Source organism: Rousettus aegyptiacus, unplaced genomic scaffold (assembly GCF_014176215.1).
Source record: "Rousettus aegyptiacus isolate mRouAeg1 unplaced genomic scaffold, mRouAeg1.p scaffold_m13_p_5, whole genome shotgun sequence".
NCBI classification, from domain to species: Eukaryota; Metazoa; Chordata; class Mammalia; order Chiroptera; family Pteropodidae; genus Rousettus; species Rousettus aegyptiacus.
The window spans coordinates 23,470,385-23,490,589 of record NW_023416308.1 but is presented as its reverse complement, the minus strand read 5'-3'; the positions used below and the strand labels follow the sequence as shown (position 1 = coordinate 23,490,589).

The following is a 20,205-nucleotide window of genomic DNA, read 5'->3' as shown; positions in this document are numbered from 1 at the left end:
TGGGGTGGGAGAGGGATCCCAGTACTGAGGAAACATCAGCCCTTCCTTTGGGCCCCTGGGGTGCCATTAGCAGTCTGTGTGTCACTGGAGCACCCAGAGAGGAGTCCCTAGACCCGGTTGACAGTTTGGGATCAGGGGTGATTGAAGCCCCTGAGAAGTCCCTGGCTGGTCTGCAGTTAGAGGCATCTTCCTGCAGCAAGTAGTGGCAAGGGGAGGACAAAATTCCAGAGATCCTGCAAGCCCCTGGTGCCCACTCGCCCCTGCAGGGATTGTCCATGGCTTCAGCCCCCACCCACCTGCCCTACAGAGCTTTTCACGAGATGCTCAGGGAGTTCCAGGTGGGCCTCGAGACTATCCTCACCGTCCCCAATCCAACCTCGACTGCCCTGAAAGCTGCCTGCGTGGCATAGTCACTGCCATCAGGGAAACTTAACTCTCTGAACTGTCCTCAGAGGCCCCTCACTGACTGCCAGACACTGCCATTCGGAGCATCCTCCTCCTCTCATGACGACTCAGTCGTGAAATGTCCTCACTGTCCCAACAGGGTCTTTGCCGTCCACACTGCTCTCACCATCCTGTCTCTGCCGCCCACAGCACCCTCGGTGTTCCCAGGGTCCTCACTGCCCCGCACGGTCCTCGCTGCCCACGGCGCCTTCTGTCCTCGTGTCCTCGCTCCTCGGCGTGCTCGTCCCCACTGTGTCCTCACTGCCCCCAGAATCCTCTTTGTCCAGTGTCCTCTGTCACCATAGCGTGCTCGATGCCCCCACACGATCCTCACTGTCCCCACGGTGTCCTTACTTTGCTGTGTCCCTCGCTACCCTATGGTGTTTCACTGCCCTTTAGGTTTTTCTCTGCCTTCCCACTTGAACTTCTGTGAGAGTCAGTGGCCGAGAAGCGTTTACTCACTGACCTCGTTTGTTTTGGAGGTTATTTGGGGGTGTATGAAGATGTGATGCGTCCCCTTAAACCGCCCCCCAGGGCGGCTTGGAGAGGAGGGCGTCCAAGTGAAGCACGGTGTAGAGACGGGTCAGATCAGGAGATGGGTTTATTCCACACTAGAGTTGGGAGCGGGAGACTCTAAAGGGTCTGGGCTGCAGTTGGCCCCACTGGACCTGCCTAAGCGTCCAGGGAGGGGGGCTCGCTGCACTAGCGGTGGGTGTGCAGCCTTCGGGCCCCCATGGACCCGGGTCTGCAGGAGGTGGCGGGCCTGGGAGATGGTGCTTGGGTGGAGGAGAGCCGGACCAGGTAAGGGCGAGGGCTCCTCAGGGCCGGGTCCTGTCAAGTTGGCAGGCCCGCGTCGCTCAGCGCCAGTCTGCTCTTCTCAGGACTCGCTGTCTCCGGACGGCTCCGCCACCAGCGGGGCTGTCAGAAACAGACGGCGCGCGGCGCGGGCACGCAGCCTCCGCAGGCGGTGCAGCAGCAGCACCAGCAGCAGTGCGTGCAGAATCCCGAGGCCGAGCAGCACGAGCTGTGCCACCAGCGACCCCCAGCAAAGCGCACCGGGAGAGCAGGCGGCGCGCAGCTCTTCCTCGGCCAGGTAGAGCAGCAGGCGGCCGCGCAGCGCTGCGGGCGCGGCGCAGCGCAGGTCGCGGTACAGCGCGCGCTCCGGCCGGCCAGCCAGCCAGGCGCGCAGTGGCACCAGGAAGCAGTCGCAGTGCCAGGGGTTGGCGCCCAGGTGCACGGCGCGCAGCAGGGGCAGCGCGTCCAGCAGCCCCGACGGCAGGGCCGTCAGGTTGTTGCCCGTCAGCACCAGTTCGGTCGTGTCTGGTGGGAAGGCGGCCGGCAGCGAGGCCCACGTCAGCCCGCGGCGTCCGCAGTCCACGCGCGTCCCGGCGCAGCGACACAGCGCGGGGCAGCCCGAGACCGGGCGGCTCGGCGGCGCGAGCAGCAAGAACAACAGGCTCAGCGCCCCGCGCGGCCCTGGAAGGGAAGCGCCTCGGTGAGCCGGGCAGCCTGCAGGGCATCTGGGTGGGGTCCCTCAGCACCCGGAGGGCCAGGCCTGCTCCCGCCTCGGAATCCTGGGCTCCTCGTGGTCCGCAAACCTCGCCACCCCCACCACCCCGCACACTGGCTGGAAGTTCCCTCGAAACCTTAACTAAATCTCTCCCTTCTGCAGCCGAAAAGACAGGAGCGCCTCCCAATTGGACTCTGTTCAGGGAGCGGCCCCGCCTGGCCTGCCACAGACTCACCGGAGCCCATGGCGAGAGGATGGCGGCCCGGCTTGCTCTGGAGCGGGAGGCGTTGGCCGGAGAACCAGGCGAGAAACCACCCCGCCTTTTCCAGGCCCCGCGCTCCGGGTGCACCGACCACAGCGCAGCCGCCCCGCCAGAAATAACCCCAAGGCTGCCCGGACAGGCACTGTGGCTGCAGATAGAATTATCACCAGGGCCCGCGCCGCCCGCACTTCCGCCCCAATTCGGTCCTAGGGCCACAAGTAGCACTCAGACACCTGCTGCGACGTTTACCAACATTGTTCTGTCACCAGGACAGGACACGGCATTCACGACTGAATTGGAAAATGGGGCTTGGGGAAGGATTCATGCCAGTGGAGGGATGGAGGCGGAGCAAGGGCTAGGGAACTCAGGGCAACAGTGCTGCTGGGAAGAAGGGACCTCCAGTGCCAGACAGGGAATGCAGTCTAGGCCTGGGGTTTGCCAGGGCATGGCTAACCGCACTGCTCCAGGAGCTCTCCAAAGGCGACACCCCTGGGTGTGGGGCGGGGCCTATCACAGGCATCCCAGCCCCAGCCATCCTTGCCTATAGCCAGCTGGCCTCTTTAGGTCTGGAGCCTTAGTGTTTCTGCAGCCCCGCGTGCCTGCTGACCTACCGGTGAGGAGGGAAGACAGAACCTGGCCCACGTCCACACCACGTGAGGTCTCAGCATATGTTGGGTGGCCAGCAGGAGCAGGGGAAATGGGCTCCTAAGTCCGTGCTGCAGCACTGGGTAGGGGAATAGGTCCAAGACCCTGGGGATCTGCTCCCCTATTCTGCCTTGGTTTACAGGCCTGCCTGAGTAGGGCTTAGAGTCTGAGTGCTATGACCTTCTGGGACTGGGAGAGATCTCAAAAGTCACAGCTCAACCTAGTTCCTGCTCCCCCAAGGCCAGAGGGGGCTGGTCGTGGGGGCTGTTGCTCAGGCCCCATGGAAGCAGATACAAATGAGAGGAGGGGCTGATGCTGAGAATAAATTAGGATTGACTGGGGGTTGTGACCCTGAGTCTCTGGGTCAGGTCAGGAACAGTCTGGGTCTAGGCCATTCTGGGATTGGGGTTGCATCCAGGCCTGTTGGAGATCCAGATGAATCCAGGGTCAAGTCCAGGCTGGTCGGGGTCCAGGGAAAGGAAGGGCCAGCCCAGAAACTGGCAGTATATCCATGGCAGTGGTGGGGCTGAGGTGGGGTCACTGGTCCTGCATTTGCTGCTTCATCTTCTGCAGCATCTCCTGCATGCGCCTCAGCTGGGGTTGGGGGGCAGGAACAATGGAGGGTAGGATGAGAAATGAGATGAAAGGGGCCTAGCCTGATTCCCACCCATCCCCTAGCCCCTACCTCTCCCTTGCCACTTTACCAACCTCCTCATCCTTCATCCTGATGAGCTTCTCTGTCTCAGCGTCAGGGGTGGGGAGTGGCAGGATGGGGATGGGGCTCTCCATGCGGCTGTCCTGGGTCAATTTGCTGCAAGGTGGACAAAAGGGACAATACTGCTGGGAGGTTTGGCTGACCTCGCCACTATTAAGGCTGAGCTCACCTGAGCTCCCACACCTTTGGGCTGGCTCTGGGGAGACAAGGTGCTGGGAGGCCAATTTGGGGACTGGGCCAGGTTCCAGTTTGGGCGGACAGCCGGGACCACGTTTGGTTACGGAAACATGGCTGGGGCACGAGATGCATGTCCAGGTTTGGGGCAGGCAGGGTGGTATACCTGGTCATCTGCTGGATGCAGTGCGCACGGTAGTTCTCATAGTGCACGTCACAAGTCACATCCTTGAGATCATGCATGTGTGTGCGGATGAGCATGTTGCGCAGCTTCACAAAGTCGCAGTGTGCCTGGTTCTCTACTACAGGGCAAGAAAAGGTGGTGGGTGGGGCCCAGGCCTGGGGAGCCCTCCTACCCCTCACACCCATGCCCCATGCCTGGACTCACCCTCCACAATGCCCCAGGGGTATAGTCGCCCCCGGACCCGTTGCCCCTTGGCCTCCACCACCGTGTTGCTGCCAATAACCGCGAAGGGTGCACTCTCCTGGGGATGAGTAGGTACAAAAGCTCATGTCCAGTTCATGTGGGTTAGTGGTTGGAGAGGGGCATGAGCACTCAGCTCCTGGTCGGCCAGCCCTCCAACAATACTGTCAATGACCTCTCCCCAAAGACATCCTGGTGTCACCCCACTTCTGGCCTCTCTGCTATAGGCTGAGGCCAGAGCTGGTGCAGCTTACACCCTCGGGCCTCTGACTGGCTGAGCCCATGCCTCCTAGTGATGCCCCTGCTGACTCTGATTGCGGCCAAGGGCCTGCCTGACTCTGCTCCTTGCCTGATGGCCACCTGTCCTCTGGCTTGGGCTTGGTCCTAACCACTCTAGTTACTGGGGCACCCAAAGCTACCCCCACCCTCTGGAGCACAGAATTCCGGTGGCCAGGGCATGCACAGCTCTATGGCCATTTGCTGGGCCCTTTTGCTGGTGACTCATGAGGAGACTCAGGGTGGGGGTCCTGGCAAGTGCTCCATGGCTCTCTAAAGACGCGGGACCCAAATACACAATCTAGGCAGGGACATTGGCAACCCTAGCCCTCTTGAGCTAGGCGAAGGGGCTCTACTGTCCAAACTAAAGACCCCTAGCTCCACCAGGTCAGACCTGGGCCCTCAGCCCTCTTCCAGGCCCCATGTGAATTAGCCTCCAGCTCCCTACCCACCCACTGGGCTGCATGTTCACCTTCAGTTCCCGATCCTGCTGCTTGAAGTCTTCATCCTCGTCCGAGTCACACTCAGGGAACTGGTACACATGAATCCCAAACTTGTCAATCTCCTCCCGGATCTGTGGTGGGACAGGGCTGTCAGAGTCAGGGCTGGCCAGGTCCCCTGGGCCAGGTTCGGTGGTGCCCGGGGTCAGCAAACCTGATGCTCTTAGCCCGAGTCCTGAGCCAGGCCCCACTGCAACGCAGGCTCACCCGCTCCTTCAGCTTCCGGATCTCGCCAGGGACCAGACAGTCAGCTTTGGCAATGAGGGGCACGATGTTCACCTTCTCGTGCAGAGCCTTCATGAAACCCACGTCCACTGGTCGAAGCCTGGAGGGGCAGCTGGGGTAGTGAGGAGCTGGTAGGGGTGACAGTGGGGCGGGGGGGGGGTAGGGGAGGACTCAGGGTGGGGGGGGGGTGTCTGTGGAGGCACGAGTGGGGCTCGGCTCCATGGAGGTGGATGGCCCCTAGCCCCAGGACAGTCACGCACCCATGCCCAAAGGGAGAGATGAAGTACAGGCAGCAATGCACCCGGTTGTCTTGGATGTTCTTGCGGTTGAGGCCACTCTCATCACGGAAATACTGCTCAAATTGCTGGTCTACGTAGTCAGTGATGGGCTTCCAGCTGTGGGCAGGGGGTGCATGAGGTGGGCTGTGAGGGTGGCCCCCCAGCCCCAGGGGAGGCTTGGTTGGCTTGAGCAGGGACTGTGCCCCAGCCAGGCCTTCCTCACCATTCAGAGTTGTTGACAGCATCCCCGAAGCCCGGAGTATCCACAATGGTGAGCTTCAGCTTGACGCCCTTCTCCTCTATGTCCACTGTGTGCTTCAGGATCTCTACTGTCTGGCTGATGCGCTCTTCAGGGAAGGGAACGTGGCTTGGACAGGCCTCCCTGACCCTCACCCCCCACCTTGGGCAGTCAGGACCAGGACCCTGTTCTCATCCATCCTAGTGTTTTGGCCCTGGCCACAAGGCCTGTGGTCTGGGCCACTCCTCCTGGACCCTGAACAGGAGACCCATGCTGTGGGGAGAGAGGAACAGGGCTGAACCTGGAAGGGCACCCACTGAGGCATCACACATGAGGGAATGGTGAACCAGTGCCAGGGCAGTGACAGGTCCACTTACCCTCGGCGCTGAGCAGCTTCCGGTCCTTGTACAGGTCAGTCAGGAAGAGGCTGTGGACTAGTGTAGACTTCCCCAAGCCTGATTCACCTACCCACAGACACAGTGAAGGAGTCAGGTTAGGTCTGAGGGTCCGATAACAGAGGCTAGCCAGCCCGTGGCCCCAACCACCCCACCTGGGAGCTTGGCCTACTCACCTGCAACCATGAGTGTGAAATCGAAGCCCTTCTTCACTGACTTCCGATGCACCTGGTTGGGCAGTGTGGCAAAGCCCACGTACTGCTTGTCAATATCCTGGGGGGGCGGGGCAGGGGCAGGGCTGGTCAGGGGTATGCTGGGGCTCCTGGGCAGCCCCATGCCCTGTCCCCTACCCAGCTGAAGAAAAAGTAGGGCGTTTCAATGGCAGAAAGCGGGTGAAGGCCTGTGGGCAAAGGCCTGGAGGTGGGAGGGCAGGTCACGGTTTGGCTGGTGAAGGCACCCTTGTCTCAGCTTCAGCGAGTTTTGCAGGGACCCAAGACTGTGTCTCTGTGTGTGTGTATGTGGAGTGGGACATGTCAGGCCTCAGCAGACACAGGCGGTGTCCTTCTTGTGGGGTAGACAGAAGGCACAAAAATGGAGACCCTTCAGACATGCCCCTCTCTTCACAGGCTGGAGAAGCCCAGGCCTCTGTACTCACCCCTCCCTAGTGTACCAGGGGGTGGGAGGCCCCATGTGGCTCAGATCCAGTCGCGGGGGTGGCTGGCTGCGACAATGGTGGAGCAGGGGCTATTTATAGACAGCAGCGCTGAGCCTCCCCCTGCCGTTGGGGTCCCAGGCCCACCCCCTGTGGTCCCTGGCCCTGGTGGCCACTGTCAATTCCCAGAGCCCTGGGACCTAGCCCCAGTGGGCACACATACACTGACCTACATTCCACTCCCTTCTCCATACACACACCTTGAGGCGCCTCTGGGCCTGGGTCCGTGGCGACAGCAGCTGCTCCACCAGGTGGTCCTGGGGTGCTGCCAGAGAATCCATCGCAGCGACCCCCCAGACCCTGACTGCACCTTGGGACCCCAGATCGGGTCAGGCCGACAGGGGCCCTGTGTCTTGAGGGACTGAGGCGCTACTCCCTCGAAGCCCTGTTCTCGCTCCCGTTTTAGGGGCACGGGAACTGAGGCCCAGAGAGGGGACGTGGACCACCCGGGGTGCCGCTGACCCCGAAGGCCGTGTGAGCCATCTCTCTGCCTCTGCGGACCCGCCCTGAGCCGCGCGGCGTCACAGCCACTGCCGGCCGCGCTCTGCACGCGAACCAGAGGCGGGGCTCCGCGCAGAGACCGCCTCGTTCTCTCTGTCGCCGGGAAACGGTCGCCTGGAAATTGGGCCGCGGGCGGAGCCACCGGAAAGCTGCCGCAGAGGGCAGGGCTGAGTAGAGCACGAAGGGGACGCGGCGCGGCGAGGACAGGGAGCCCCGCTACCAGACCCACCGCCACAATCCAGGCGTCGGGACAACCGAGGTGGAGAGGTGGGCGGGAAGGCCATTGCATCGCTCCCCACCGAAAGTGTGGCACGGCTTCCGCCCGCTGGAGGGCGTCGGAGGACGCTCCTGGACCACAAGCGCACCCACGCGGGACCGGCTCCTGCACCCCGCTCTCCCCGCAGACTCAGCCTGAAAACCGCCCGCGGTGTCACGGCGCCCCGACTAACCGGGGACACACCCCTCCCGGCACTGCCCCCTGCTTGGGGCTGACCTGCCCTTTCCTCCTTGTGCGTGTGCATGTGTTTGTATGTTTAGGGATTCTTAACTGGCGTGGCCCTGTAAGACCACATGGTGGAACCCAGTGAAGACAGGGCTCACCTTCCACATGAATCAGGACCCACCTCCACAGCCTGGACCTGCCTCCGCCCCCAGGCCTAAGGAGACTTAGAGCAGGAAGAGGAACATCAGAGCACTAGCGCCTACCCCGCTCTACCTCAGGAAATTTGGAAGCTGTGGCCAGCATGTCACTCCACAAACCTGACAGCCACTCACATGCTGCGCTGCCCAACCTGTCTCCAATCAGACCCTGCCAGCAGAGGTGGAGGTGTATGGCATGGGCCCCTGTGGGCATTCCCTCTGAGCTTCTCTGCCTGCTCTGACCAACAGGATTGGGCACGTGGGGACTGAAGAGCTCCAGTCAGCTCAGCCCTAACCCCCATGTGGCCACTCCAGGGTCCACAGTGGTCTCCTGAGCCACTGAACCCTCACCACTCCCCACCAGTATCCTACCAGAATCTAAAAACACCTACACCAGGTGGGCTAGAGGGGAGGTCTGGTAAGGAGCTGGGTCGGGTATGAAGAGATGTGCCCCCTAGACGGTGTGTCAGTAGGGACAGGCAACTCCCTAACTCTTCCCCATCCGTCCCTGCTTGAAGAGCCTCTGTTCCCTTGTCCAAGCTTGTGGTGCTGCTGTGGGGCCTGGAGGCCACTGGCACCTGAGGAGGAGGGGTGGGCCCACAGCTGGGAACAGGAGAGCCTTTCATCCTGGAGGAGAGTGTGGAGAGCAGGAGGAAGCCACTGGAGCCCCAGATCTCCCAGCCAGGACCCCAGGCCTTGCCTTGAAAAAGCTTCTTTACTAGCCCTAGCCCTCTATCATGCTGACCTACAGGAAGCCTCTGGGCTGAGTCCCACTCTGCTTCCACTGTGGGCCCATTTTAGACATGGCCCTCAGCCCAGCACCCACCCAAAAGGCTGACATTTCAGGCCCAGGGCAGCTCCAAGAAGACAGACCTGGACCTGAGCCTCAAGCTGAGTGAGAGCCTCAGCACTCCACAGCCTGGTGTCTAACAGAGTCTGTCACTCCCAGATTGACTCGGTTTCCCCTTTGGTAAGGCACAGTCTCTGGGGAGGCCGAGGTTAGGAAGCTGAGTCTCACTCCCAGCTCCCCACATGCCTGCCCCCATCACCAGACTGTGTCCAGACAGGGCCTGTGAACTCCACGAGGGAGCCTCAAGGAAGGGGACCTGCCACCCCACCCCCTTCCTCTGGTCCTGAAGCACAACAAATTTCCCTCAGGGCTTCCTAAGCCCTAGACACAGCTGCGCCCACCTCCTCCAGGAGCCTGAGACTCTCAAGGCATTTCCATTCTTAGAATCACCCGAGTCAGCTCTAGAAGCAGCCAACAGAACCCCCGTAACTGTCTGAGACTGGGTGGGGGTTGGAGGAGGACGTACAGAAAGCCACCAGAGCCCTCCCCACTGCCTGAGATGAGGCGGAAGCAAAGAGGGCCACCAGAGTTCTCTCACCCCCTTTCACAGCCTGTGTAGACAGGCTGAAGCTCAAGTAACACCAACAATGGTAACAGTGAAGCCACAATGCTCCCTTCAGGCTCGCAGGAGCCTGCCCCAAACACCTGGCTCTCTAGCCCTGCTCCTGGGGCTCCTCTGCCTAGACAGTGCCCTCTCCCTCAGATCCTAGGGGCTGAAGATGGGTGAGGCTGGCTCCCAAGCTGACCTTGAAGGCAGGGCAGACTCAGGCCTGCAGGGGCTCATACCTCAGCAGGAGGGGTCCCTGGGTGGTGCTGGGAAGCAACTGCCCAGCCCAGTGATTCCAAGTGCTTGCAGGCCCAGGAGAAGCCGTGGGGTCTGGTCTCTCAGGCCTCTCTCTCTCTCTCTCTCCCTCAAACAATAGCCTGGCTGCACGTGTCTCTGCATTTCAGGCATTGTCTGACCCACTGGTGATGGAAAGGCAGTTCTTGGCTTGAGCTCTCTGGGGAGCTCCTCACTGGCAGGGTGAGGCTGACGAAGTCCCACCCCAAAAGCCTCATTTGTCCCAAGGTGGGGTCCATATCTGCCAGGAGATAGGCACTAGGCAGGCAGTGATTCCAGGCCCCCACCCCACCTGCTGGTCTGCACCTGGCCTGCCTACTGCACCCTAGGCTAGTACTTCAGGGTTCCACCCAGAATCTACCCAGTGTATGAACCCCTTTCACTGATGATGGCGGCCAAGGCCACCCTGGTGCCAGAGTTGGGCCCTTCTTTTCTCCCCTAAACATGGTTGTTCTCAAGCCAGTGAGGCCCCAGCAGGGTTGCTCCAGAGCCCCCAGCCCACATGATTACCCAACCCCACCCCACTTTTGGGGTCTCCATCTCTGTTTAACCCTGACCTCATCTGGGTTTCACAGTGGGTGCCCAGGCCAGCCTCCTGTTGGGTCTTACATTCCTGGAGAATGGGGACTAAGCCAGCCCCTTTGGGTGGCCACAAGCCTATTTGTACTTACTAGGATGGAAGACCCATGCTAGGCTTGGGGATGACTCAGATCAGGCCCTGGAGGCTCCTAGTCTGGGGAAGAGACCTGGCCCACTCAAATTGGTGTGTGAGGAGAGGAAGCATAAGATTCAGAGTGGGGTAGGGCGGGCAGAGGTTCCCTTGTGCGGCTGCTCAGGGTTTCTATACAGGTTGGTGGACACAGACCCCTCCCCCAGCCCGTGGCCTGCCATAATCAGTGGCCTCACTCAGGACCCTCAGCACACGGCCTAAAGCCAGGTCAGCACGCAGATGCTGCCGTTGGACCAGTGAGAGGGGGACACTCGACTTGTACCCCATCATGGGAGGGGCGCACGCCCCTGCTATGAAGGGCAGAAGCCAGGCCCCCGTGCTATGGCGCCCCCTCCTCCTGTCTGCATTCTCAGACAGGGGCAGCACTACCCAGGCTGACAATCGGTTATCGCGACAGGGCGGGGTGACGGCCGGCGGGGGCGGGGTCGCGCCTGGGCGCTGGCGGCGTCGGTGCTACAAAGGGTGACAGCCGGCCGGCTGAGCGGCGGAGCGCACGTACCTGCTTGTCCTCTGCTGGGTCAGGGTCGGGATCCGGTCGGGGTCCAGGTCCGGGCGGGTCCAGGCCGGCGGGTGGGGGAGAAACGGAGAGACACAGTGAGAAGCGGGCGGGCGGCGGGGACAAAGGCGCGGGCGGGCGCCGGGCTCACCTGGAGTCGCCAGCTTGCTCTTGTACCGCAGGCCTGTGCTCATGGTGGCCGCCAGCCGGGGACGTGCGGCGGCGGGCGTGCGGGCGGGGCACGGCGAAGAGCGTTGAGTCCGAGGCCGAGCTTTGGGGTGACCAGCCCTCCGCGCGCCGCCGCCGCCCGCCCCGCCCGTGCGCCCGCCAGCCAATCGGCGCCCGCCGCGCCCACGCGCGACCTGGCGCGCGGGGGCGGGGACCCGGCGCCCACCACCAGCCTCCGCAACCCCCCACCCCCGACCCCTCACCCTGGACTCTGGGTTATACCCTCACCTCCATCCGGGCAGGGTGCTGGGCAGAGTGCCCAGTGCCGGACCTTCTGCCCCACCTCTCCTGTGTCCCTACCCACGCCCAGACTCTCATCCCCAACGCTCTAGCGGGCCCCCAGTCTATGCGTGGGCCTCTGACCTTGTGGCTCTTCTGTAAAACCTGCCCCCTGGAGTCTTGCTGCCTCATGCCAGCCCCTGCATTGCAGACCCCTGTGCTCGCAGTCCCACTTGCAAACCAGCTATGATCCTGAGAGAGGTGGGATCCTGGCCTCCTCTGCTGGAGGGCAGCCAGAGGGCTGTGAAGGGAGGGCCAGGGCTTGCACCCTGTCTGCATGCGAGGAAGCTGAGGCCCCAGAGAACTGTGACGAGTCCAGAGAACTCACTAATGAGTCCAGAGGATGAGTGCCTGCCATCCTATCTGCCACTGTCACACTCCTGGTACCCTGTGCCTGGACCTTCCCGGAGTGCCCCCAGGTGGAACATCTGGAACCGCCAGTCCTTCAGAAGGGGACAGTCTGGCCTGTGGTCACCACCTTCCCAGGTAAGGATCCCTTAGAGGAAGATGGCCTATCGCACCCTCCACAGGCAGGAAACCCTTCTTCCTCTCCAGCCCCTCATGTGCTCCTTGCTCTCTCCGCTGGTCTGTGGGGTGGGGAGGGGGTCTGGTCCTGCAGCTCCCCCATCCCTGAATTGCCCACACCTAACAGAGCAGTTTGCTCACTAAGTATAAAAGTCACATAAGCAGCACTGTTGCTCTGCCAAGTTCTGTGAACAAAGTCCACTTCTCCACCCTTCCCAGGACAGGGAACTCCCACTTGGTCCAGACCTGTGATGAGTATGGGGACACTTCACTGCTCCAACCCCTCACCCAAATCCTCAGGGCATTTAGAATTCAGAATTCTTCATATACATCTTACACAACACCTGAATTCTTTGTATATATCATACATTATATAATACCTCTCTGGAACCTGAGACTGCACCTCATATTCAAACACATTAAGGTTTTTGTCACGGAGCACAACTAGTCAAAGGAACTGGATTAAATAAAGACTGTAATAAAAGTCTGCACAGCAGTTCAGGTCCAGCTTTGCCACAGAGTTTTGAAAACCTTTACATTTCAGAGCTTAGGAGAATTTGGAATTGTGGATAAAGGAACAGGGGCAGGAGGGGATACTTGAAAGACCAGGCAGGACTTCTGGGCCAGCAGATTCATAGGACACCTCTCCAGTTCTGCCGAGTGGGATATTATAAGACCTTTTTCACTTTTTCCAGCCTGGACACTGCCAATGGAATGGTCCAAACAAAACCCTGACATGACTCTCGTCCATCAAACAGCAGGTCAAGAAGGGGTAGGAGTGGCAGGGTGTGGTCTGGACACACCACCTTTACCTACTTATAGGCTTGAAGGAAAGCCTAGCTTCCCTGAGTGGGCTCTGAGTCGGCTTCCTCAGCAGGCAGAGTGCTGGCTGTGATACAAAGAGAAGTAAATAAAACACTCCTGGGTGGGAAAAAAATGCTACTTTTTAATTCATAAGGAAAAGAAGTTAATGAGTGAAAAAATAAGCTACACCCAGAAAATCTGTTCAACCAACTTGTGCTACAAATAGCTTGACAATTTTCATAAAAAAAAAAAAAATTTAGTTAAGAAATTCTCAAGAGGCCACATTTAGCCTGTTGGTGTCTCTCCCCTCTCTGCATAGACTTGTGGGCGTCCGTGTGGACGCACAGGATGGAGAAGGAAGGGGTTTGTGGGGACATGCCCTCGGAGTCACCCACGGTGATGATGATGGAAGGACTAGTGGGTGGCAGGTTACACAGGTCTTGGGGTCCAGAGGTTTGCTTCAGGTGACACACAGATATCAGGTGAAGCAAGGGACACTGATGACAAAGCTCTAGAAAATTCAGTCTCTCCGAGGGCGAGGCAGAGGCAGAGGCCACGCTGGGTGCAGTAGGTGAGATGCTGAGACCCCTCACAGAGGGACTGGAGGGAAGGAGCCTGCTGGTCATGCTGGCCCACGAAGGACAGACTACATCTTTGAGGAAAAGGCCACAATGAAAGGAGGCATGTCCCTTTATCTGGATAGAGGCACAGCAAAGAAGAAACTTCGGTTAGCTCAAAATGCATGTAATCCATTTGAGAGAAATCGCCCTAATGTGAAATGAAAACCTTGCCTGTATTTTTACATTGGGATAGTACATGGAGCCACAAACTCTGAGTGGCTAGGGACAATGACATAATCCTAGTCCAAGCACTCTGGAAGCTGGGGGTTTGACGGGCAACATAGACTGAGACCAGACCTCTTTGGGACTTCAGGCACTTCAAGAAGCCAGGATCCCTGAGATATCCCTTTCTGCTCTGACCATCCCCTGGAGAAGCTCTGGTGGCAGAGAGACTCTCCTGGTGCCTGGTGGGTTGTGGAACCCTCCCTGGAGGAATGTCAGGAAATGCCCAAAGTAGGCTCGAGGCTGTGCATCATGCAGCCCACCCCAACCGGCCCCAAGGTGGGGTTTAGGTCCTCTAGGACAATAGTCCCCAATCTTTTTGGCACCAAGGATCAGTGCTCCTATGAGGATCTAATTAGCCTGATGATCTGAAATGGTGCTGAAGCGGTGATGCTAGCGCTGGGGAGCAGCTGCAAAGATGCAGCTCGGCTAGCTTGCCCACCGCTCATCTCCTGCTGTGTGGCCCTGTTCCTAACAGGCCACGGACTGGTATCAGTCCGCAGTGGGGGGAGTGGAGGGGTGGAGGGTGGGTTGGGGACCTCCTGGGAATTTGTTGCCGAGTGTGGGACCAGTGTTTAGAGCAGGCCAAGATCAAGCTCAGTGCGGACTCAGAAGAGGACCTGCTACTTTGACCAATGGAGAGCGCTCTGCTCAGGGTCCCTCCATGGTGAGCACCCCACCCTGTGCTGCCCTCTCCCCACCAGTTCTGTCAGCTTCTACATCCAGCCCCACCTGTCCTCCTCCCTTCTGCCACATTACCTTGGGCACTGCTGTGCTGCGTCCTTCTCCTTCTGGCTTAAGGGACTGTACCCCAGTGTTGCATGCCCCCCTCCCAAGTCCCCTGCTTCTCAGTATGCAATGCAGGGGCTGTGGAGGGGAACATGGGTGGGGTGGGGTCAAACAGCCACTCCCCTCCTGTGGGCAGATGCTGAACCTCGGCTCCCCCAGTGATCTCACAGGGTAGTTCCTAGTCTGCTGCAAGGTGAGTTCAACATTCCTTCCCACCTCCACCAAGGGGAGCAGGGCCCAGGGCGCTCTGCGGGGCACCTATGTGGCCCTCTGTGGGGCAGCCCAGGCTCAGGCTGGGGATGGGCATTGTGCCCAGGCATCACCCAGTGAGTGGAGTCCAGAACATGATGAGACCTAACAGCTGAACCCAGGCCTCAGGGCCCAGGCCTCACTCCTGAAAACAGGTGTGGTATGCTCCGGTTAGACAGCCCTGCCTGACCCTGAACTCCATTAACCAGATGGCCTGGACACCCTCCTGACCCTGCTTTAGGGCGCTGCTGCCATGCCCTGTTCTCGCTAGTCCTGTTGTCCTGGCTCAGCTATACCTGTGGGAGGACCTGTTAGCATTGCAGCACCTGGGGTTCCCAGCAGGAGGGCTACCTGCCCGCTGGCTCACTTTCTCCCTTGCAGCTCTGTGCCTCCATGTGCCCTCTGCCTGGACCTTCTTCCCTGCCCTGCTGACCAGAGGGAGCCCAGGCTTTAGGGCCTCCACAACGTCCCCAGTCTCTCCTGGCCTGGCTGAGCGAGGCGCGTGGGGCTGGGGAGCTCTGCGGGCAGCTGTCGCAGAGCACACAGGGAAGTGTGTCTGTGGTGAGGGGCTACAGAGAATGCTTTTCTTGAACTCCTTGTTAGAAAATGTGTGGGGTCAGGACACACACTGGTCCCCCTCACCACTGGAGACAGGTTGATTAAAGAGCAGAGTCACAGCAGCTGTCCCTGCCAGGAGGGCACTCCCTGGCCTATTAAAGCAGCCTGTGTATTGCAGGGGACAAAGCAGGGTTCTGGGGCACAGCCTTGGGCTACATGGCATCCCCCATTCACTGGGCAGCTGGAGAAGGGCTACAAAGGGCGCCTGTGCTCCCTGGCATTGAGCCAGCCTGGGGATCAGGAGCCCAAAGCATCGGCGGGGTGCCACTTCCCTGGCAAGGGTAAGTGTGGGGCATAGGCCTCTGGCCACAACCAATGAGACATAGTCCCCTGAAGGTCTCTGGGACAGGACACAGAGAACAGCCCAGGGCCGGAGTGATAGGGACCCTGAGTGTTTTGTGACTCAGTATGGAAGAGCTGCCTGTGTGCTCTCCGGAGCCCTCCAAAAGTATGCACTGGGGGCAGCCAGGGGGTTGGACATGACCTCCCACCACGGTATCCTGACACCTCTAGGCTCTCTATCCTCACTGCAGTTCTGTGATTTCATGGAAAGCCAAAGGTGGAGATGAGAAATGGTGCCAACATGGAGATTCTCCCACAGGCATTCACACATATAAAAAATCCCACGGGAACACGTGCTTTCAAAAGGCAGAGTGTGGGGTTGGAGCACTGGTGACCTAGATCCCGAGGCTGCCAGCCAGGCAGTGTAGGGAAGCTCACACCCCTCCCTGTGACCTGCCTCTTTGCCAGGGAAAGGCTGAAGGTTGGGGTTCCAAAGGCTGCCTGCTGCACCCTAGCCCCCAGGTCTGCCACTTGAGGGTCAGGCCAGAGACAGATGAGAAAATCTCCCCAAAATAAACAGGATGCAGTGAGAGCCCTGGTCCCCATCGTCCAGCCACACAGGCCCTGTCCTGCCTTGGCCCTGACCCCGCATCCTGTGCATGTGGGCTGCAGGGCCCAGACAGTGGGGTGGCCGTGCAAGTGCAAGTGCACTCACTGCTGGTCACACCCAAATGGGAAGGCAGCTCAGAACCCTCAGAGCTGTGTCTGTCACCTGGTTTCCAGTGACTGGCCATTCCTGGGCCAGGGCAGGGACTCGAGGTCTCAGCTCATTTCCCTTCTTCCTCTCCTCTTCACCCCTTATTCTGGTTGCAGGCTTTTGGGAATCTCTCTGCTTAATCCAGGCACACACCACGGAGGCAGGAGTCAAGGAGATGAGGAGGCTGCTATCCCCGATGTCTGAGCAGGACCTCCCACGCCCACCTCCAGGGTGAGGGCAGGGGCTCTGGTCTCTTCTCTGCTCCCAGTTGGCCTTAGTCCCCACAAGGTATTCCCTGCACACCCACCACAGGCCAGAGCCACGTGCAGCCCTCAGGAGGGCTCCCAGTTGGTGGAAGAGAGACCTGCCGCCGTACATCACAACACCTCCAAACTCCTTCCACTGGACCAGGCCAAATGTGTAAGGCCCGTGGCCAGCCTGGGCCAGCCCCAGCAATGCCTGCATGAGGCAAAGCCTCACTCCCCAGCAGGATGACCTCAAGTCCCGTGCTGAAGTTGGTGCTTGTTCCAAAGGCTGTCTTTAAATTGGAGCCTGTGGAGGCCGCTTGGAGACAGATGGGAACCACTGTCATGGTACCTCTTAGGTGAGAGAGTGGCAGGAGATGAAGCCCTGGTCTGGGCTGCTTTCCAGGAATGGCACACAGGAGTGGCACACAGGAGGCACAGGCTCGGCCACCAAGCCTCAGTATGTTTGGCCAGCATCCCATCAGGGGTGACTGAGCAGGTTCAGACCAAAGGAGCCTCACCAGGGTACTTTTCAGACTGAACCTAGAAACACCCGAATGGGACTACGTAGGAAAAAGGAACCACCCCAAGTCACCCCCTTCTCTTAAGCTTTTGCCAAAAGCTCATTTTTGTAGCCACGACTCTTCTCAACCACCACAGGTGCCAGCATGTTTCGAGGTGTGTCCTGCCCCCCGCTCTTGACTCTTACCTGATAAGCAGCCGTGCATGCCTCCTCGGCGTGACGCACTGCCAACGTGCTAAACCGGTCCTCCCTCTGGGACTTCCCAGTCAGCCCTGCACAACAGGTGGAGAGCACAGTGTGGGTAGGACTGATGCCTCTCACCTGCATAGTGACTGCCAGTCCTGCCCGACCGCATCACACAGAGCACAGGTAGGAGAAAGTAGCAGTGAAACCACTTCCCTGAGGTTTCTCACTGGAGAGTTAACATGCTACAGGCCCCCATGAGACACTGACCACAGGCCAGGAGAGGGATTGGGCCAGGAGGGCTGGGTGTAGAGGGGTCTTGGGCCAGTGCTGGCCAAGTCAGGGCCCAGGAGAGTGGAGGGCTGTAGATCCCAGGGCAATGTGTGTCATGAGGGCATTGCTGGGCTGGTCTCCCTACTTGTGCTGGGGAGCAAGGCCAACATGCACATTTGGACCTTGCTGCCAAGACAGCCTCAAAGGTTCTACCTGACCTCCTACCTGAGGTCTGGGTTCAAGAGTCCCATGACAGACAGCAGTCTAACCAGGGGTTCAACCAGAGCACCTTTGAGCCCTCAGATGCCCTACCCTGGGCCAGGGGCCCAGCTGTCCTGAGGTCTGGAGCATGCCTGCCTCAGTTTCCCCATCTGCACTCAGGGGAACTGTTATGGCTACACTTGGTCTTCATGGTCATTTTGAGGATCAAAAAGAGACAGTCCCATTTGTGATAACTTGGATAGACCTTGAAAACATTATGCTAAGTGAGATAAGTCAGATAGAAAAAGGCAAATACTGTGTAATCTCAGTTATAAGTAGAATCTAAAAACAACTGAACTTAAAACAAGAAAAATATTTTTAATTAAATTTAATTAGAACTGTGAGGAAAAAAATGAACAAAAAAACAGAGAATGGAATGGTGGCTATGAGGGGCTAGGAGGTGGGGAATTGGGGAGATGTTGTTTAAGGGTACATACTTACAGCTAGTAGATAAATAAGTCGAAGAGATCTAATATATAGATCTCCAGGGACTACAGACAACAAAACTATTATAAATTTGAAATGCTCTAAGAAAGTAGATCTTAATTGTTCACACCACTAGACAATATGATAATTATGTGACCTGATAGGTATTAGTTAACCCTACAATGGCAATCATATTTCAGTAGAAATCAATATGCTGTACAGCTTAAATGTACACAATGTTATAGTCAGTGATATCACAATAAAAACAGACCATCAAACAGCAAAAAGACAACCTAATTAAAAAATGGGCAAAGAAGTTGAATCGTCATTTCTACCAAAAGGAGGTGGCCAGGGATGGGGGCTGAGGATTCCTGAGACCACCTCATCCTGAGCTTGCCACACCTGGCCCCTATGCCCAGCCTCCCATGGGTCTCCTGTGTCCAGCCTTGGGCTGTCTTCGAAGTTTGTTCTGAGTGCCACAATAACCTCACCACCCACGTCGCCCATGCTCAGGCCACGGCCCACCTGAGGGGCTGAGCTCACCACTGCCTGCAACCTGCCCTCTCTTGGCAAGAACCTTTCCCTGCCTCTGCCATTGAGATTCATCTCAGCACCCCTAGTCTTGGCTGGGATCCCTCTTCAGAGGGTCATGCTCCCTCCTGACATCCTGCCAACTGGGCTGTCCCAGGAGCCAGCACACAACAAGGGCTCACAGTGAGGGCTGAGCAGGAAAACCAGGATGAGAGGTGTTCACGGATAGGAAGGCCCAGGTTCTGGTCACCAGACAAGGGACCCCATTTGAAGGAGGGATGTGGGTAGGACCTCCTGGAACCTCAAGGAAGAGACATCTGTGACAAGGGGTTGGTGGAGGCCAAGGATGGAGAGGGGCAGAAAGTGGTGGTCTTGGCACCAGAGTGGTATATAATATATCACAGTCTCCACCTTTTCTCCATTTCTATGATTTTGTCATTTATGAAAGTTACATTATTGGGACCATAAAGTATTTAGCCTTTCGGGATTGGCTTTTTTTTCACTCAGCATAATTCTCTGGAGATTCACCCAGGTTGCTATGTGCATCAGTAGTTTCTTCTTTTTTTTTTTTTTTTTTACTGCTGAGTAGTAGTCCATGTTAGGGATGTACCAGGGTTTGTTGAACCATTCACTCATCGAAGGGCATCCGAGTTGCTTCCAGTCTACAGCTATTATGAATATAGCTGCTATTAACATTCATGTTCAAGTCTCGGTGTGGACATCGGTCCTGATTTCTCTGGGACAGATGCTCAGGAGTGCAATTGCTGGGTCATGTGAGAGTTACATGTTTAGGTTTTTTGTTTTGTTTTGTTTTAATTTGATAGGCATTTATTAATGAAGTTACATGAACAACTAATGAGGTAGAAGTATCTCTGACGTACTCATCTCGTAACCTCAGCATTCCTATCTTTACCCATTTTCTTTATCATTAGCGTGCATATTGTTCATTCACTCATTCATTCATTCTCTCATTTATTTATCAAATATGTATTGGGTACCACCTGCAAAGTCTTCTACTGAATACTGTGAGGGATGGAGACATGAGCACGTGGACACTTCCTTTAAGGAACTTACCGTCCATGCCTCACAATGCTGTGCTAGATATTGAGTCAGGATGCTATAGGAATGAAAGGACACCTGTCTAAACCTAAGTGGGCTATGGAGGGTTTCCAGAGGAGGTGGCACTTAGGTCTTTTATGTTTAGGTTTTTAAGAAACTGCCAAACTGTTTTCTGGAATGGCTGTTCCATTTTACATTCCCAACATCCATGTGTGAATGATGCAGTTTCTTCACATTCTCACCAGCTTTTGGTGGTGTCACTTTCTCCATCCTAAGGCATGTATAATGACACCTCATTATGATTTTAGTCTGCTTTTCTCTCAAGGCTAACGATGTGCTTTTCGTGTGCTTATTTGCAACCCATATATCCTCGTCAGTTCATGTCTTTTGCCCATGTTCTAATGGATTAGAACTAATCCATATTCCACTAGAATTTTTTTTTTAGCATTGAGTTTTGAGAGTTCTTTATATATTCT

The 20,205-nt window shown here is 57.7% G+C and overlaps 2 protein-coding genes across 4 annotated transcripts; both read right to left on the bottom strand.

Annotated features, from left to right (window-relative positions):
* Positions 1 to 1,027: 1,027 nt before the first annotated feature.
* GP1BB (glycoprotein Ib platelet subunit beta) lies at positions 1,028 to 2,325 on the bottom strand. Its single transcript, XM_016166978.2, has 2 exons — positions 2,190 to 2,325; positions 1,028 to 1,920 (listed from the first exon to the last, which is right to left on the bottom strand). The coding sequence occupies exons 1-2, from the start codon at positions 2,197 to 2,199 to the stop codon at positions 1,322 to 1,324; spliced, it is 609 nt and encodes a 202-aa protein (XP_016022464.2). The 5' UTR covers positions 2,200 to 2,325; the 3' UTR covers positions 1,028 to 1,321.
* Positions 2,326 to 2,456: 131 nt separating this feature from the next.
* Positions 2,457 to 11,133, bottom strand: SEPTIN5 (septin 5). Of its 3 annotated transcripts, none has more exons than XM_016166977.2 (12): positions 11,007 to 11,133; positions 10,859 to 10,869; positions 6,263 to 6,359; positions 6,069 to 6,155; positions 5,677 to 5,800; positions 5,436 to 5,570; positions 5,158 to 5,275; positions 4,923 to 5,024; positions 4,139 to 4,235; positions 3,917 to 4,052; positions 3,570 to 3,672; positions 2,457 to 3,455 (listed from the first exon to the last, which is right to left on the bottom strand). In XM_016166977.2, the coding sequence occupies exons 1-12, from the start codon at positions 11,047 to 11,049 to the stop codon at positions 3,399 to 3,401; spliced, it is 1,110 nt and encodes a 369-aa protein (XP_016022463.1). In that variant the 5' UTR covers positions 11,050 to 11,133; the 3' UTR covers positions 2,457 to 3,398. The 3 variants fall into 3 exon arrangements, with proteins under 3 accessions (XP_016022463.1, XP_016022462.1, XP_016022460.2); XM_016166976.2 differs by having other exon boundaries at positions 10,859 to 10,872; positions 11,007 to 11,118; XM_016166974.2 differs by lacking the exons at positions 10,859 to 10,869; positions 11,007 to 11,133 and adding an exon at positions 6,999 to 7,346.
* Positions 11,134 to 20,205: the final 9,072 nt, after the last annotated feature.

What these genes read in the sequence shown, in the direction of transcription:
- SEPTIN5 (XM_016166974.2), bottom strand. Translation starts at nt 7,079, where the DNA reads ATGGATTCTCTGGCAGCACCCCAGGACCACCTGGTGGAGCAGCTGCTG. An exon ending in AGGCCCAGAGGCGCCTCAAG is followed by an intron (nt 6,360 to 6,998) that starts GTGTGTGTATGG and finishes CCGCCCCCCCAG; the next exon opens with GATATTGACAAGCAGTACGT. An exon ending in GCTGTCAACAACTCTGAATG is followed by an intron (nt 5,571 to 5,676) that starts GTGAGGAAGGCC and finishes CCCTGCCCACAG; the next exon opens with CTGGAAGCCCATCACTGACT.